Here is a 17,377-nt window from a genome sequence, read left to right on the forward strand (position 1 = left end):
TCCTGTCTTCGTTGCTAGCGACCGATGTTGCGCTTGCTGTATCCAAATCTGCGGACTCTGGCTGCGATTCGGCGGCGTCCTGGGGGTGTCGGGGATGCAAGGTGGGTGCGAGCTCCATTCATAGCCCGCCAGTCTTATCCGATGGAGAGGCGGCGGGAGCACGTGGAGGAGGGAAGGCGGGTCCGAGGGAGCCTTAAGTGTGTATCACGCATGGTGTACGCGGGATCAGACGGGCCATGCGTCGCCCGCCGTTCTATCGCGGACCGCGCTCTAGTACTCGCCCTTCCTCGCCGCGCACGCACGCTGTTCGTCGAGGCGGCCGCATGCTTTCCAGCCTGCTCGACGGACCCGTGATGAACCTTGTCCGACCCAGATGGCTTCCGTCGGCGTGCTCTCGGCCTGCAACAGGATTATAAGCCTCGCAGGCTGCGAGCATGCATTGCTGGACCTCTGCAGAGCTCTTGCTGATCCTCTCAGATATCGCACACCCACGCGCCATGGCCGCCTTCAGCTTCCCGCCACGCCCCCTTTGTGCCGCCGCCGCACTTGCATTCGGGCTCGCGAGTGCGCGGCTCGCCTCCGCCTTCGACGGCAGCCGATTCGACAATGTGCGTGTGCCCGCCCTTGCTGTGCCTGGCTCCGTGGAGTACTGATCGCCGGACTTTGTACCAGGTGGCGATGTCAGTCATGGAACTCTTCCTTGTCCCCACTCCCGGGCACGTGCCGGCCCGGGGGTGAGGGTCGCATTCACTCGCTCACGTCTTCCGCTGCGTCGCCTCCAGATATTGGGGTCAGAACTCGTACGGGGCCACACACTCGGACGTCGCGAACTACCAGAAGACGCTCTCGTTCTACTGCCAGGTCCGTCGGGGCTCCGTCCCGCCTTCCTCGCGTGCCAGCCCGCTCACGCTTTTTTCGCACTCTCGTACCTGCAGGATGACTCGATAGACGTCATCCCCGTTGCGTTCATCAGCACCTTCTTCGGGACAGGCGGTGCCCCGGTGCTCGACCTTGCCAACGTCGGTCGTTTCTATGTTCCATGCTCGATGAGAACGTTTCGCTCACTCCCGCGTAGATCTGCAACCCGAAGGACAACGCGACGTTCGCCGGCACTGGGCTCGTGAACTGCGCCTCGGTCGCTTCCGACGTCAAGACGTGCCAGAGCAAGGGCAAGGCCGTCACCCTCTCCCTCGGTGGCGGGGGCGCCTCCGTCGGCTTTCAGTCCGACAGTCAGGCCGAGAGCTTCGCCGACACCATCTGGAACGACTTCCTCGGTGGCTCGAGCTCCACCCGTCCGTTTGCCGACGCCGTTCTCGACGGGTGCGTGGGTTCACCCGGCGATCAAAGCATGGGTTCGCTGACGTATGTTTCCATTTTGTTTTCCAGCGTCGACCTCGACATCGAGGGAGGCGGCACCACGGGTTACGTCGCGTTTGTGAACCGTCTCCGCTCTTACTTCAGCTCTGCTAGCAAGAAGTACGTTTCTTGGGTCCATCATCGTGTGTAATCCGGCCTCTGATATGTCGTGCGACAGATACTACATCACCGGTGCTCCCCAATGCGTATACCCCGACGCATCTCTCGGCAGCACCCTAAACTCCGTCGCCTTCGACGCCGTTTACGTCCAGTTCTGTACGTCTCTCCCGGAGCCTTTACCAATCTGCGGGCGATCCTCACAGCTTGGCTTCGCACGCTCGCCCAGACAACAACCCCTGCGGACTGAACGTTTACAACAGCTCGAACGTAAGTGCTTCCCAGCCTTCTGAAACATCCGTCACATGTCCGCTCAATCGCCGTCCGTACTAGGGCTTTAATTTTGGTCTCTGGTGAGGAGTTGCTCTCTTTCACTTGGCCCGGCGGATTTGTCTCAGGCTGTGCGCGCATCGCCCCAGGGACATCTGGGCGAGGAGCAGTCCAAACCCGAACGTCAAGGTCTACGTCGGCGCGCCCGCGTCATCAACCGCCGCGGGCTCCGGATACGTGGATCCGTCGACCCTGGCCACGATCCTCGCGAAGACCCGGGACCGGTTCCCCTCTTTCGGAGGTCAGTAGCCCGCACGGCCCTGAAGCCCGTCGTTGGACGCTCGTGTGGCTCAACTTTCTTTTTTCTTCAGGGGTTATGATGTGGGATGCCTCGCAGGCGTATGGTGAGCACCGCCCGGTACACGAAACGAGTTAGCGTCGGGGGCTGAAGAGCTGGCTTTGTCAGCGAACAACCGGTACGACGCGGCAGCCAAGAGTGCGCTAGTCGCCGCCGGGGGCACTGGCTTCGAGTTCCCTGCATGCTCTGCGGTGGCCTGGTCGGCTAGCGGCACCTACCCTGGTGGGAGCCAGGTCTCTTACAACGGGTGCGTGAACAAGAAAAATTCTTGCTGGTCCTGCAGACGAGCTCATTTTGGTCGATGTTCCTGTGCACAGTTACATATGGCAGGTAAGCCTCCCGCGTTCGCATACCCCCCGGGGGTTCACTCGCTGATTTGCCGCCATGGATTCCCAGGCGAAGTGGTATGCCTCCGGTGCGCCCAAGGCGGACATGAACGGCGACTGGCAGCCTAGTGCGTCTTCATTTCCTCTCCCACCGACTTCCCCGTTCTGATCGCAATGTCTGTTGTTTTAATTCTTGTTTCATTTCCGCCCGGTCCGCGACTCGGACAGTCAGCGCCTGCGCAGGAAACGCGCCCTCGAGCACAACCACCAGCGCGGGGAGCGCGCCGACGTCGGGCACCGGCAACTGCGCGGGTGTCGCCGCCTGGGACTCCTCGATCGCGTACAACGGCGGCCAGCAGGTGACCTACAAGTGCGTCATCGTCCCCCGCGGCTCGACTCGCCGGCAAGCCTGTTGACGCGCCCCCGACCCCGCCTTCGCCTTTCACCTTCACCTTCGCCTTCGCCTTCGCCTTCGCCTTCGCCTTCGCGCCCTTTCGTACACTTTGGTTCTCGGTCATTTCGCTCCTGCTGCCTCGTTCGGAATTTTCCCGCGTCTGTTCTCGTTGCCCCTTTTGCTACCGTCCCCTGTTGTGTTCTCTCACAGCGGCCACCTGTGGACGGCGAAGTGGTGGACGCAGGACGAGACGCCGAGCAGTAAGCTCCCCTCCCTATTTGCCGACACTCCCCTGCTCACCTCCCGGGTGTCCGTCATTCTCCGCAGGCACGAGCGACGTCTGGACCGACTCCGGCGCGTGCAAGACCTCGGGCAAGGAGCAGAGCGCTAGCGCCAGCGCCGAGGCCACCAGCAAGACCGACTCCGCGACCGCACGGCCGCTCAAGTCGTCTCGCTTCTTCCGCCTCTGAGCGTCCTGGCGCAAGAACACGGGGATCGGTGACGCAAGGTCCTATCGTCGCCTTCCCCGTCTCCCCGACGCCACCGGCACGCGGTAGAGCCGCATGTTTATTATCGACGCCCAGCATTCCACGCTCTCGCTCTGGGCGGCCGCGCGCGCACGCGTCCACATATGCGTATCTGAGCGGCGCGTGGCAGGGGAGTCCTATCTATCCGTCGTCTATCTATAGGTCGAGGCTCTCCGATGATTTATCATGTCATGTATCATGTATTCTACGATTACGACCCTCACGACCGCATGTATGTATGTAGGAGGAGTATCGTCGGGCGCGGGTGTACGATGATGCGCACGGGCGGAACGGTGGAGGTGATAGAGCGTCCGGAATCTTGCAATGTCAATGATACCCTACATACAGCGCAGAAATCGGAAGGACGGAAGACGGCACGTGAACCCTTAAGTGTCGTCGCGGGTGGTCTCGAGCTTGTACCCGGCGCCGGTGTGTACTTACATGGCACAAAGTGCCGCGGGCTTCCAGTCGAGTCTGATATCTGCCGACGCCGACCCGATGGAAGGAGCGGCTTTCAGTGAGAGGAGATACGGGAATGAAGGGCGTCCCGCGTGTGCCCCGGTCGCCCTGACACGCGTACGCCTTTCGATGGAACTGGGTCGGGGCGAAGGCGGCGGGCGCCGCACATATAGTCCCTGGAGGGCATTTGAGATTCAGTCGGGATCAATACTAGTAGATGGTTCATACAACCATAAATCCTGGACGAGCGACACGCGGAGCGCGCTCGAACATGAACGCTTCGGAGGAGTTATGATTCGGGGGAGACTACAAACATCCCGCGCGCATCGGGTCGTACCGCTGTCCGTGCAATTGATCAAGACAAGAACGTAAAGCAAAACGCATTGAAAAGTGCCACGAGGAAAGAGGCCGCGCGCGCCGCGTAGCCCGAACTTGGCCAGGTCCAGACACTTGCAAGGCCCTTAATATTAGGCCCGCAATTGATGGTTTCCTACACATCGATGCGCAAACCGCTCCTGGAATGCCGCATGCTGGATGGTGGGCGGCGAGACAGTGTTGACGTCATCCGCAGCCGTCCCGAACGATCAGTGCCAGAGGCGAGTGCCAACCCGCGGTACCTGCACATCGTCTCAACATCCTCAGCACTCTCCTAATCCCAACCCTCGCGGTGCTGCAGCCCACGGCATGTCCGACTCCAAACAGTCAAAGCTCTTTGTGTTTCCCATCTAGGTCGACTCAAGCATGAAGTTTTTTTGGGTCACTGAGCTTTTGTATCCCGCGCACTGAGTGCAGGTGCGGTGCATGGTGTCACACAGGTATTGTGCTGGTTGCGACATCTAGGGGCTCTTCAAGACACGTCATCGCGTAACCTGGTGGGTTTGTCTCGGTTTTGCTGCTCCTATTGGCTTGTCTCATTGTGGGGCGTCCGCGAACGTGAACGTCCTTCCGCAATACATATCCGACTTCCGCGATCATGCTTTGCAATTCGCTTTCGTCAGCAGATGCGGTCATATTGTTACAGGCGAAGAACCTTGCGTCGAGTCGAGGTTTGCGAGGCGCGAGTGCGTTAGACATTTGCCGATGAAAGCAATTACTGAAAATTGCTCTCCCTAGCTAATCTATCCTCTCTATGATGTCGAGCACCTGGAGGTGACGGCCCAAAACGTCGGTAAGCCCGCACTTTGTGGACGCTATAACTTCCGGAGCCACGGCGGTGGCCGCATTGTTGTGCGCCGCGCTTGTGTACGGTCATCCCCTCGAGGGGGAGCGAGGCTAAACGCGCCTTGGCTTTGTAACTTGAACCGCTGCCTCCACGAGTCCTTGTTCTCCTCCTCGCTATGGCGCCCTATTTTTCATTTCAATCATCACACATGGAAGATTGCACCGCTATGCAAGTACGCCCGTCCACTCAGCAAGATGAAGCGTGGTCACGGTGCTTGCACCATTCTGTCCACTCGCTACTCGTAAATTGTTATTCCGCTCACATTGTATTCTCTCAGTCCTTCATATATCCTACCTATGTTCAAAATCCGGATAGTCCCTCCAATTTCGATTCATCTACGGCAAAGACCATTAACCGTGGACGACCCAATGCCGATATCCAATATCCGACGCCTCGCGAGCCGTCTGCCAAATACCCTTTGCTGCTGTAACCGACGAGCCCACACGACGCGCGAGCACGCTGAACATATCCTTGAACATGGATGCTTAACATTGCTTAGAACATCTGGGAATCTCGACGATGGTATTCATTGCCAACGCACAGTGGAGCGAGGCGCATGCGGTCTTTGATGAACACCATATTTTCGACCAAGCGTCCTACCACTTTCCTATACATGACTGTGTTTTCCATGACGTCCCAAGTCCGTCTACATCAAGACTATGGGTACCCCCTGCTGATGCGTTTACATGTACTTAGATGCTACCCCGAGAAGACCGCGTGGTCCCCGCTGAACCTGAGCCTACGTTCGACAACTTAGCCGCGGGTCCTGAGATCACTTGGGGGCGCGTTTTCTGCGCCGAAAGTGCCTCGGGTCCAGATTCGAAAACAGGGATATGTAGTGGGTGAGTCGTTCCCACGTGACGGCTGTGGTTTCCAGCTCCTCGCGTTCAGAGTTACGGACTCCTGTGGGAATGGAGCGACAACCGTCTCTGGAATCTACGCCCCGCTGCGCGTGGTCGTCATCGAGTTGTTCCGGATGAGCTCGTCTTGACGGATCGAAGTCTACCCGGTCCATCTCAACAGGTCTCGATGAGAATGTGCTGGCGACTCTTGAGTATGGCACGCCGCTTGCGATGCTATCGCCGTCGAAAATCGAGCTAAGCCTGTCAATTGATCAATCGGATCCACGGATCACTCCACCTACAAATTAGAACATGATAACGCCGCAAAACTACAAAGCGTTGCGCACATGTACGTGCAAGGTCTGCTTACCATCCATAGAACCATGACGCCCCGGCGGGCTTCGTGCCCCTCAATCACGACGCCGACCTGCGAGCGGTCCTCGGAGACGTGGTGATTCGATGCGCCCCGTCACCAGGGAGGTACGGGGATGAAAGGGCGTCCCGCGCGAGCCCGCGGGCGTGCATCGCGCCCGCGCCCACACAGCGCCGTTCGATGGAAGGCGTCGCGTCGGAGGGAATGCGCAGTCTGCGGGCTCTCGGGGAGGCACGCGGCAGGGTCCTCGTCGGGATCAGTACTGGACGAGGTCTGCGTCCACAGACGGACGGACAGACAGACCCTGGCGCACGCGCCGCGCACGGTGCACGGATCGCGCGCGCACACACACGGACGAGCGTAGCGCGGCGGGCCGCGATCTCTTCTTTCGGGAATTAGGGAGGGGGTAAAAAAGATGGGCGTCCCGCTCGTGCCGGCGATTGGGGGATCGCGTTCGAGGATCCGCGCGTCGCGTGTCCGGACGGCTGGCGAAGGTTTGGCGACCCTGTGGCGAGTGGTACTAGGAATGCGGCTGGGCTGCCTTCCGCGCGACGGGGGAGCGGCATCGGGGGCTCATGTCCGTTCTATCCAGGAAGGCCGGTGTCTGGATCGCGCCTTCATAGATGGTGATTATCGGGGAGGCGGAGATGGTCGCTTGGTGCGCCCGCGCGTGGCGTCTGGAGGAGTGTATTCGCCGTCGGGCTACCGTGAAAACGAGGCGGGACGTGTGAGCTCGGGCGGCGGAGGGTGGACGGGAATGAACCCACTACACCGTGGGATGGGATAGAACTCGTGCCGACCCCAGGGAACAGGGGGGACGGGAACGGTCTGGAGAAAACCTGGATCCAGGGTGTTGAATGCATCCAACGCAAAATGCATTCGATGCACGCGCGCCGCGCCCCAAGCAGCAAGGTTCACGTGTATGTGCCTCACGGCAACGCCACAAGACGGCGAAGGGTCTTCAAGGGTTCTCGCTCCATTGTGAAGGGAACGGTGAGACGGAGGCTCTGAGGATTTGTTGCGGCTTGAGAACCACCGGTGACTGTCAGGCGGTCCGAAGACATGAGGCGGCCGAGAGCGGAGTGGAGACCCGAGACTGCTGTCGTCGAAGCATACCGTGCGGAAGTTATCCGTCCGTCCACGGGTGTGGTTTGAACCAGCGTGGATGGACATGTCATTGCCACGAAACGGGTCTGTTCGCTCCGGAACGCCTTGGGGTGAGCAGGCAGCGATGTATATGGTTCGGCTCGACTCACCGAGTTCGACTCTGGCACGCAGGGCGTTCGCGCTGACCAACGTCTCTGGCGCGGGAGAAGGTAAGACACCGGCCGTCATTCGCTCGCCACAGGCATGCGCTCACCATGACAGACGTTTCAAAATGTGCGACGGCGCAGAACTGCGTGCGTGGGCGAGTCAGCGACAGTCAAAATACACCATTGGCACAGTAGTAGCGGACCCGATGCCGCAGCACGAACTCACTGTATGCATCGTATCTGGGTGTGGTCTTCGGCTGCGGCGCAGAGGTACTTGTGTCTCTTCTCCATATGCTTCGCAAGGTCTGCGTTGATTCCTGCAGTACAATCGCCGACGCAGCTTCGACGCAGCTGTCCGCAGCCAACAGTCTCTGGAAATCACGGTTCAAGAAGCTCGAGAGCATGTGAACACGGAATACGCTGCTGCGGTGGATCTCGTTGTGCCCAGCCACGTTGTGTCAAGATGCGTTGGAGGATGTCGAGAACCAAGGTCGTCCAACGACTGCGGCGGTGACTGCGCTTGCCCCGGCCACACCGGCCCGGATCCCGGGCGTCTCCGGCACCACGCTCGTCTGAGTGTCTGCTCGTCGGACCGTGTTCACAAGCGTTCGTCGTTGTTTTCATTCCGCGCACATCGGAACAGCACGCCCCGCCCCGCTGCGTCCCGGGACCGAACGCGCGTCTTCGTGCGCCCATCTCCTCCGTCCAGCCAGCGGCCGCCATCCAGAGTCGGACTCCAGACACCAAGGAGCAGCCAGGGCCCGACCAGACAAGCCCGAGGCGTGTGTGGTCCGCGCTCATCCTCGTCCTCGTCCTCGTCCTTCCAGCCGCGCTGCGCACCGGCGCCGCCTCCGGGCCTGATGGGCCTGAAGCTCGAAGCTTCGAAGGCCCGACGCGTCCCCCCACGTTTCGACGCCGTCGGAGTCTGTCAGACACAGCTGCCACCTCGTCTTTCTTTGGCCCGCCGCCGCACACGCAGAGCCTTTCGCTTTTAGCCTATCAGGCCCGTCGAAGATCAGAGCGTTCCCGACTCCCAAGCCAACCCCCGCAAGCTCTGCGCGTCGCGCGCCAAGGCCTCGGCCGGGGGTCCGCGCCGCCAAGGTGCCGGCCGCGGTGGGAATCACGCCAAGAGACGGCGCGGCGGCCTCGCCCACGGTTGTCGGGCGCGCGAGAGCTCTTGGAGGCCGATAATTATAGCCCTGCCGACCGCCGCGGCCCATCGATGGGCACGACGTTTGCAACTTGGCGGCGCGCGACGTCCACGGCGACACGTACGACGGCACGCGGACGCTGCGCTGATCCACAGCTGGGCACACGTAAATTCGCGGGCGTGCCCAAAGGGACGCGGAGGATTAGGTTACTCGGTCGAGGCCGCGGGGCCTCGACGGGCACTGCGTATGATACAGAGAGCGCTGCGCGCGGGGTGATACAGGAGATGGACAGAGACCTTGACAGACAACACACGACCGACCGACAGACGGAGACGACGGCGGGCAAATACAGCCCGAGAACAGGGCGGGCGAGAGCGACTAGAGGGGTGCTAAGATACGGTATCGTACAACTGGCCATCGTGCAGCGACGACAGAAGACCCGAAAGGACACAAACTCGAGCGGCCGACGATCATCGATCTCGCGAACCCATCGACGTGCTCCGTTCGGAGCTCGTGTGCCGCACTGGCCCGTCCTCATCGCGCGAATGCGACGTGAGCAGGAGGGAGTTGATCGCCATCGACTCGCGCGACCGTGGCGAGCCCCCGGACGATGTCGGTGAGTATGGCAGTGGAGGGAGCGTGTCGTGTGAGTGGTGGTGACGCGCGTAGGGCGGAGGCGAAGCGCGCGTGCGGGGCGGGGGCGACTGGGACGTGCGGCGGCGTTTTCGTGGGGCCTGGCCGATGGAAGAGGACGAGGGGCGGGGGTCGAGCGCGGCGGAGGGCGAGCGCGAGTGGTGGCGGCGCACGTGCGCGGGGTCGTCGTGCAGCGCGGGCGGGGAGTGGTGGTAGGACGCCGGAGGGGACGGGAAGTGGTGCGGGTGCGGGTACGCGGAGGACGCGGCGGAGTGGGGGCCGTCCGAGAGCTGCATGGCAAGCATAGGCGGGACGGGGTGGAGAGGCGGGGCGTGGTAGAAGTCGAGCAGGGTGCGGTGGAGGGTGGCGTGAGACGCGAGTCGCTGGGAGGAGGGTGAGCACGTGCAGGGGAGCGTAGAGGTTGGGGGCAGCTCACCTGGTCCTCTGCACTCTTTGCGTTGAGCATGGCGAGGAGCATGTCGCGGTCACCGTCGCCGCGGGCTTTGTATGCCTCGAGGATCTCGCGGAGGGTGGGCGGGGGCGGCTGTGGGTCCAGGTGCGTGAGCGGGAGAGCGGTGCAGGCGCGGGCGGGCCGGCGCGTACCTGGTCGAGGACTCGGAGGGAGGAGGCCAGGAGAGCCTTCATGGTGAGGTCTGGGTGCGGGTGCGGGAGGCGGGAGTAGGCGGGCTCGGGCGAGAGGGCGTGTGGTGGCGGGGACGGGAGGGTGGCCATGGGTCGAGTGGGGCAGGCTGAGGAGGGGTCGGGCTTGGTGACGAGACTGGGCGCAGGGAGCGTATTTGAGCGAAGCCAAGTCTGAGCACTATCTTTGCCCTCCGTCTGGAGAGTAAGTAAAATTAGCGTGCCAAGCTTTGCTCGGAACCCGTCCCACCCTGCCTGTCCCGCGTCTCGTGCACTCCTCGCCCTGCCCGCGAGCGACCCATGCCGTTCGCGAGGGCGCGCAGACGGGCGGTGCACGGTGGGCGTGGGCAGGAGAGCAAAGTGCTAGGAGGAGGTAGGAGGAGGAGGAGGAGGAGGAGTGGACCGTGGCGGGTCCCCGAAATAAGCATGGGCGGTGTGGCTATTCCTGGGGGGTTGGCTTGGCACGCCGGATTTGGCAGACGGAGGCTTGTCGTCCGCCTATTTTTGCAGGCCTTGCTCCTCCAGCCCCTCTTCGCCACCGCCGCGCCCGCTGCGTCGTCTGCTGTCCGGAGCGCGCCTCCCGGACCCGCCCGCCGTCCTTCGCCCAGCTTTCTCCGCCCGCAATAGAACACATCATTCAACCAGCCCGCCCAGATATAGCTCCGTTACTGCCAAGCACAAGCCAAGTCGCTGCTGCCCACTCTCCACCCGGCCTTTCCTCGACCACCTCCGCCCCTGCCGCTCCCTCCTCGAGGCCCACCACACGGCCCGCCTGTCTCATTCTGATCTCCCCGCTCCGACCTGCTTTCCCGAGCTTGGCAGCGAGCGCAGCATCCTTGCGGGCCGGTCCCCGATCTGTCCAGATCTGTCCACGCAGGTATCAAGTCACGTGCCTCGTATCATCTCGCGGCGCAGGACCGCCTCTGGCGCCCGTGGCTGTATCCGCTCAGGGAGCGACATTAGGGGCGTCATCGTGACTCCCTCACTTCGTGCCATATAACGGCCTCCCTCTCGCTCATACCCACCACCGAGACCCAGCCACCTACTGGTCATCCAACATGGCTGCGAACTTCTCCAACCTTCCTGACGACGTGCTTCACGACACCCTCCTCTGTATGTGTGACTTCCACGACCTCGGCGCCACAATCCGCGTCTCCAAGAACGTGTACGACGTCTTCAACTCCCGCAAACGTCTCGTCGTCCGCGCTGTTTTGCAGAACGTAGCAGGCCCGGCATGGGTCCAGGCAGCCCGCTTCGCCCACATCAGGCTTTATGGACCTTTCACAGACGACCCACCACTCCCCGAAGAGAGTTACTTTGAAGACTTGGACTGGGCGCCATCGCGCGATATTTTGCGTCGCATGAAATATACTCAAGAAGTGCGCTACCTGCAAGCGTTCTATAGCCAACGGTACGTCCATTCGGGACTGCATAGAGGCACCGTCCGTCGAGCTGACTGTCGGCCCCCCCAGAAACAAGGATCGCAAGTCCCTGCAGAGCATGTTAGATTCCGTGGAAGCAATGAGGTTTGACAGAGCTCTGTATCGCTTGTGGCTCTGGGCCGCTCTCTATGAAGATTTCATCGACCTATACCGCGGCGGGTTCGATGAGGATGATGACGACGACGACGACGACGGCTACGACAACCGTAAGCACAAACAGGCGCATGCCCAAGTCACACAACTTTTCCAGAGTTTGCCCACCGAAGAATTACTGGAAGCCATCCATATCGGCTCATATCTCCAAGAGACGGTGGGCTGGCTCGGCGTCGTACACGCAAACTACAAATACCGTCGTAAGATGGACGGTCCGCCGCACGTTACGTCTCTCCTGCTGACGAGTTTACAGGAACCCTCCCTGAGGGCGTGCTTGCCGGCATCCAGGCAGCGGTGCGGGTCAGCAGTCACTCGGACGTCCCTGATTTCACCAGTCTTGTGAGACCCTTGCTCTCCTCCCGGAAGGTCAAGAAGGAGACGATAGACGAGTATGAAACTTCGCCAACAACCATCCTGTCCACCGTCGCTGGCCGCAAGGATACTTGTGCGTGCATGGCCCCCAAGTCTTTGAACGCGTTTTCGACTGAATTTTGGTGCAGGTACCCGTTGTGAGGCCCTAGAGGGTACCAGGCTCATAGGCTCTCCAAGTACGTGTGCCGGCGTCTCAGCCCCGTCTCCTCTGACACGTTTTCCAGACGCCTGGATTATCGCGGGAGAGTGCAGGCTGCAAGATCGCAAGCTCCTCCCGGGGCTTCTGATGAGCAACCAGTGGGAGTGCGACGCGATGTATGGCCACCTGTGGCATGAGAACGGAGGCAAGGCCGTCGACGAGGCCGCGCTCTTTCATGAGATGGTCGACCTCGACATGGGCCCGGACGCGGAGTCGTGGTCGAAGGACGGGTGGTACTGCCGCGAGTGCTTTTGCGAGCTCTATCGGCAGCGCTTCATGCAATGGTGGAAGGTCACCAAGGAGAAGAGTGCGTGATGGATCCGACTCCGCTGACCGCCGCTCACCACCGCCGAATGCTGACTTTGTACCTTCGTTCAGATGGTGCCCCTGTGCTTGATGATTGCTGGTGCGTTATTTTCGTTCGGGCGATGATTGCGCTGGATAGTCGCTCAACATCTTTTGGCGATATAGGTACGGCTACAATTGCCGCACGATGACCCACAGAGAAGCGCATGCGACGAAGCTAAACGTACGCATATCTCCTCATCGTTCACAAGGGCGAATCTGACGACGATCCTTCACAGCACTTGTGCACTCCCACGCGGGGAAATGGTGCATAAGAGGGCTGTAATCGCAAGGACTTCGACTAGTGGTCTCTGGAGTCTGGAGTCTGTTGAACAACCATGTCTCTGTCACGCGCTCTGTTTTCTTACTGTTGATGGGCACTATTAGTCACAGATCCTTGCAAATGTATTTTTGACTGACACTTTTAAATATGACAAACGGGCGAGGCTCGATCCCTAATACGTTGACACAGCACATCCAGGCTCGGAGCTAGGTGGGCTTTTGCATTGCACTGTTTTTAGCTTAGTGTGTACCGTGCTGGAGTGCTTGCCCCAATATAAGTGAACTGGGTCGTCTAATCTATTGACGATAATTCGACGACTCTGTGCCAAAGTTCACGCTTGAGCACTTCAATGAATTCGATCCCGACACGATCACGTGCATGATACGAGTGTGTCTTCGACCATAGCGCCTTCCACAAGACCACCATCATCTCGTTGGTACCGAGGCCAGTCCGAAGGCTTCGCCGGCGCGGGCCCACGCCGGCGATCCGCCACAGCGGTCCCGTAGACGGGCTACTCACCTCGCGGTTCCCCTTTCCCACTGCACGGACCACGACAATGATGCCTGCAAATTACTCCACCCTCCGATTCTGGAGCCTCATCCACAAGATCCTCACACACGCCCCCGGATTTTCCCCCGTTGCCACCGTCATCCGTGTCTGTAAACGGACACCCCAGGTCTTTACGGTCCACAAGCGGACTAACGTGCGCGCGGCGCTGCATGCCGCCCGTCCACCCCGCGTTCGCGCCCGCCGTCCGCCTCGTCCACCACCACCTCACTGTTCGGCTAGGACGGCACGGCGACGTCCGCGCGTGGCGCTCCCCGACTCCGAGGCGCGACGCTTCGCCGATCGAGCTGAGATTGGGTCCCCGAACGCAAGCTGTGGGACGTATTGGCTGTCGTCCACGCGGCGGATGCGCGGGAGGTGAGGTGCGTCGCCACCCCTCCTGATCTCGTTTGAGGGCTTTTCCCGTGCTCACCCCGCGTCCGCTCCTACCCAGGTACGAGGACGGCCGGCTCGATCCCGTGGAGACGCTTCGGTTTCACCGGGTGTTCTACCGCATCTGGCTTTGTGCGGAGATGCTCGAGACGGGTCCGTTCGGCGTATATGCGCGATGCTGAGAAGGACTTTGAGGACGAGGACGAGGGAGGGCGAACAGGACGAGGACAAGGCGGCGAACAAACCCCTCGAAGAGCAGGAATAGCAGGAAACCAGTGCTAGTATGAGAGCACGCCTTCTGAGCGCGCTGTCGGTCCAGGAGATGATGGAGACGAATCCTTACCCTAGCGTTCCTCTGGCGTCCGAAAGCTGTGCCCATTGCGAGTGAGTGGGACTGCAACCCGTGTTTTTTTTGCCCTTGAACTGACCAACAGCCATGCGAGTATGCAGGAGACACCTTCCCGCCGCTGTTCTTGACGAACCCGAAGATCGTGGCCATGAAGAAGAAGGTAGCCCTGGGTCGTGTCGAAGGTCTTCCAGGTTATGCATGGCGTGGGGCCTCGTAGACGGAGCTCTCATCGCCGGTGTTGCCAAGAAGAGGATCATCAAAGACCTCTGTGATCCGAGCCTTTCTATTAGTGCGATCCTGAGCACGGCGTCGAATATGCGAAAGCTCTGTGAGTTCGTGGCCTCACTCATCCTTACGCCGTGCTGACCAGTATTACGGGTAGGCACCTTCTCCAAGGGGATGGTCCCGAGTGAGCTGTGTGCCAGTCTCCTTCGTCGACACCTTCGTCGACTCGCCCTCACAAACACGCTTTAGCCTCGTCACAGATATATAGATGCTCACGGGTGGGGAAGCACTTCGACCTTCTCCCCTGTCTTCTGCCAGATTATAGTCGCGGATGCACAACGATCATCGACCATGCGCTTAATGACAACGTGCAAAACGTTGAAGTCAACATGTTCTGCGACATGGCTCGATACCAGTCGACATGGGCGAAGAATGGGTGGTACTGCGTCAAATGTCTACTAAAGCTCTACGAGGAGCGGTTCATGATCTGGTGGTCGTTAGAGCGGGACAGAGGTGAGTCGTACGAAGATCTATGTGTAAATACCCTAACGCGTTTGCGGTGTCTTTAGATGAAAGCGACCGCGAGGGCCACTATGAGGACAACTGCGATGTATACGAAAATAGGAAGGAATGATCATGCGTTCCCCTTTCAACGTCTAGAGATTCGGCTCAGTCGCGAACCTAGATACCGTTGGCCACTCAACCGACGACTCATTCTACAGTGAGGACCACGCGCAGAGACTATCCTGAGGGATCGCTGTGACCCCCTTCTCGGAAGACTTCCCAGATGCATAGAAGGCTGTCAAAAGCCCTGTGCTCGATGGCAAACGCGAGGACGCGGACTCGGCTACCATCTTTCAAAGTGACATTGACTTTTATTGGGAGACCTCAGCAAGGTTGGTACTGTCTCGACTGCCTTCGTGCGCTCTACGAAGAGCGCGCGTTGTGGACTGTTGGTCATGGAAGCAAGAAGAGGGTGGGTGGTACAACCCTTCGTCCGAGAAAAATATTTCACAAAGCACACTTCTGTATATTATAACGAGGGAGACCGTCGATGCATACACCCTCGAGTACCCGGTTTCTTCTCAGTCTGGCTCGCTTGTTCCGATATGGGTATGACTGTTACCGTCTCACGATCGGCTTGGGAAAGATGCATGCACGCGAGTCAACGCGAGTCCTCCTCTTGTTGCACCAAATTACGAAGGTACTTAGAGGCTCTGCCATGAACTCATCATCATCATCATCATCATCATCTTGTTGCACCAACTCGATTGTATATCCGCAACATTTTTGTCGACCCGCCCGAGAGGAAAACGAAAGCGTAGGATAGGATGTGCCTACGGACCGCCCAAAATATTTATCGCTCAAATCCCGTCGGAAAGCAGAATGAGTGCCAATAGGATATTGAGTTCCGCTGATTTCGGTTTTTTTTGGGAGAAGGGCGCGTTTCGTGTAGCAAATATCGATGCCTTTCTTGAATTATGCAGCAGAATTCCTAGTCAGCTCATTAATTGACAATGAAAGTAGAACCATCTATACTGTCGGTACTATATTCCTTCACTCTCGGAAAGTGTCTTAGTATGATGTCAGGTTCCGGGCCGCCGTTCCCGCTGCATCGACGCACGTTGAACGGCCAAGCTGCTCTCAGATCCCCTTCATCTGCACACTCTGACTGCCCAAGACTTTCTTGTTTCTGTCATTCCGCTACCCAGGCTTTTTAGTGTGTGCGTGGATAGCAAGAGTAATGATACATGCGGTGTTGATCTGTGAGGACCTCCTCATCCTCTATTCTCCATTGATTGCTGGCTCACCTGGCTTGGCCCCAGTCAACACGTCAGGCGTGCCGCGTTTGACCAAGTTCTACACCCCGATACATCAGGCCCCGCAAGCACTTGTCGAGAAGATCTACTCTCTGGTCTCGCAACGACCGGCCGGGCTCTGCAACTTCCTCGATGCTCCGGAACTCGACACCTTCCTCAAGCCCAAGGACCCGAAGACGAACGCCGCAGCGCAGAAGCTTCGCGTCGTCTACCGCAGCTACGCGACTCTCTACTTCGTCTTCGTCGTCGATGGCGCAGAGAGCGAGCTCGGCATCCTCGACCTCATCCAGGTGCGTCACGTCCTTTCCCACTCTCCTCGTGCCAAGTTGCCAACCTTGTCCCATTCCTGCTGGTGCCGTCACCCGTCGGCCGGCAACATCGCCGCAAACTGCCGTGTCCGCCCAGGTGTTCGTGGAGTCCCTCGACGGCGCGTTCGAGAACGTCTGTGAGCTCGATCTGGTCTTCCACTTTGACGAGGTCCGTGTTTCGCCTTCCCTGATCCCGCGCGGCTGCCCTCTTTCCCGCCCGCACGCCCGCACGCTCACACATCCCACCTCCCCGTAGGCACACCACATCCTCGCCGAGGTCATCCAAGGCGGGCTCGTGCTCGAAACGAACGTGAACGAGATAGACCGCGCCGGTACGTCCGGTCCCCTGTCGCCTTCTTCCCTCGCTTCCAGCCTCCACCCGTTGCTTCCCTGCATCCCCGCTTCCTCCGTGCATGCCCCTGAACCCGCCGAGCTGACCTGACGCCCCCTCGCACCACACCGCAACCGCTCCCCTGCGCCCCGTCCTTCCCGAAACCGCAAAACGCAGTCCAAGACGCCGCAAAGGCCCGCAAGGAGTCCTTCGCCTCCGCGAACCCGCTCTCCCTCGGCGGCGGCGGCGCGGTCGGCTCGCGCAGCGCCGGCCTCCAGACCCCGCTCAACTGGCTCGCCGGCAGGCTCACTGGCGTCGGCGCGCGGTAAAGGGTGCGAGCGCCGCCCATCGTCCGCTACCCGATCCTGTTGCCACTTGTCCCGCTCGGTCCCGGTAGCAGTGGCCCCACGCGCCCGGCCCCCGCGGCGGGGGGAGCGTCGCGCACGCGCGGCGCTGTGCGGGGCCCCGAGACCGAGGGTTCGCGTCGTGACGGACGGTTTCGACGACGCAACGCGCGCCCGATTTGGAGCCTCCGGCTATCCAACCGCGGCGTCGGCGTCGGCGTGCGCGGGGAGTGCACTTGGCGGCAGAGTGTCGGTTCCCAGGGCAGGGGCTGCGTGTGCGCCGCTGGGCGCTGCGCACGAGATTGTCTTTCGAGCGTGTGAAGATGTGCACAATGAAGGACGATGTG

At 60.2% G+C, this 17,377-nt stretch overlaps 4 protein-coding genes across 4 annotated transcripts; 3 read left to right on the top strand and 1 right to left on the bottom strand.

The window, feature by feature from the left end:
• Window positions 1-497: 497 nt before the first annotated feature.
• Window positions 498-3,291, top strand: BXZ73DRAFT_51580 (class III chitinase; the record flags this gene model as incomplete). The annotated part of the gene is made up of 17 exons (XM_048020659.1): window positions 498-608; window positions 673-680; window positions 783-861; window positions 936-1,019; window positions 1,076-1,320; window positions 1,387-1,476; window positions 1,535-1,632; window positions 1,703-1,743; window positions 1,807-1,826; window positions 1,893-2,044; window positions 2,115-2,147; window positions 2,210-2,348; window positions 2,419-2,431; window positions 2,498-2,555; window positions 2,656-2,797; window positions 3,032-3,081; window positions 3,149-3,291. 17 exons carry the CDS (start codon window positions 498-500, stop codon window positions 3,289-3,291), a joined length of 1,506 nt encoding a protein of 501 aa, XP_047874976.1.
• A 5,827-nt stretch (window positions 3,292-9,118) lies between these two features.
• Window positions 9,119-10,013, bottom strand: BXZ73DRAFT_79807 (uncharacterized protein; the record flags this gene model as incomplete). The annotated part of the gene is made up of 3 exons (XM_048023161.1): window positions 9,119-9,664; window positions 9,718-9,825; window positions 9,885-10,013. The coding sequence occupies 3 exons, from the start codon at window positions 10,011-10,013 to the stop codon at window positions 9,119-9,121; spliced, it is 783 nt and encodes a 260-aa protein (XP_047874977.1).
• A 965-nt stretch (window positions 10,014-10,978) lies between these two features.
• On the top strand, window positions 10,979-12,706 carry BXZ73DRAFT_104272 (uncharacterized protein; the record flags this gene model as incomplete). The annotated part of the gene is made up of 8 exons (XM_048015827.1): window positions 10,979-11,331; window positions 11,393-11,715; window positions 11,769-11,960; window positions 12,016-12,063; window positions 12,112-12,393; window positions 12,465-12,492; window positions 12,558-12,615; window positions 12,671-12,706. 8 exons carry the CDS (start codon window positions 10,979-10,981, stop codon window positions 12,704-12,706), a joined length of 1,320 nt encoding a protein of 439 aa, XP_047874978.1.
• Window positions 12,707-15,971: 3,265 nt separating this feature from the next.
• On the top strand, window positions 15,972-17,015 carry BXZ73DRAFT_91705 (Adaptor protein complex sigma subunit; the record flags this gene model as incomplete). Its single annotated transcript, XM_048026079.1, has 5 exons — window positions 15,972-15,993; window positions 16,054-16,337; window positions 16,453-16,524; window positions 16,612-16,687; window positions 16,864-17,015. The coding sequence occupies 5 exons, from the start codon at window positions 15,972-15,974 to the stop codon at window positions 17,013-17,015; spliced, it is 606 nt and encodes a 201-aa protein (XP_047874979.1).
• Between the last annotated feature and the right edge of the window lie 362 nt (window positions 17,016-17,377).

Source organism: Epithele typhae (genome assembly GCF_022376455.1).
Source record: "Epithele typhae strain CBS 203.58 chromosome Unknown BXZ73scaffold_49, whole genome shotgun sequence".
NCBI classification, from domain to species: Eukaryota; Fungi; Basidiomycota; class Agaricomycetes; order Polyporales; family Epitheliaceae; genus Epithele; species Epithele typhae.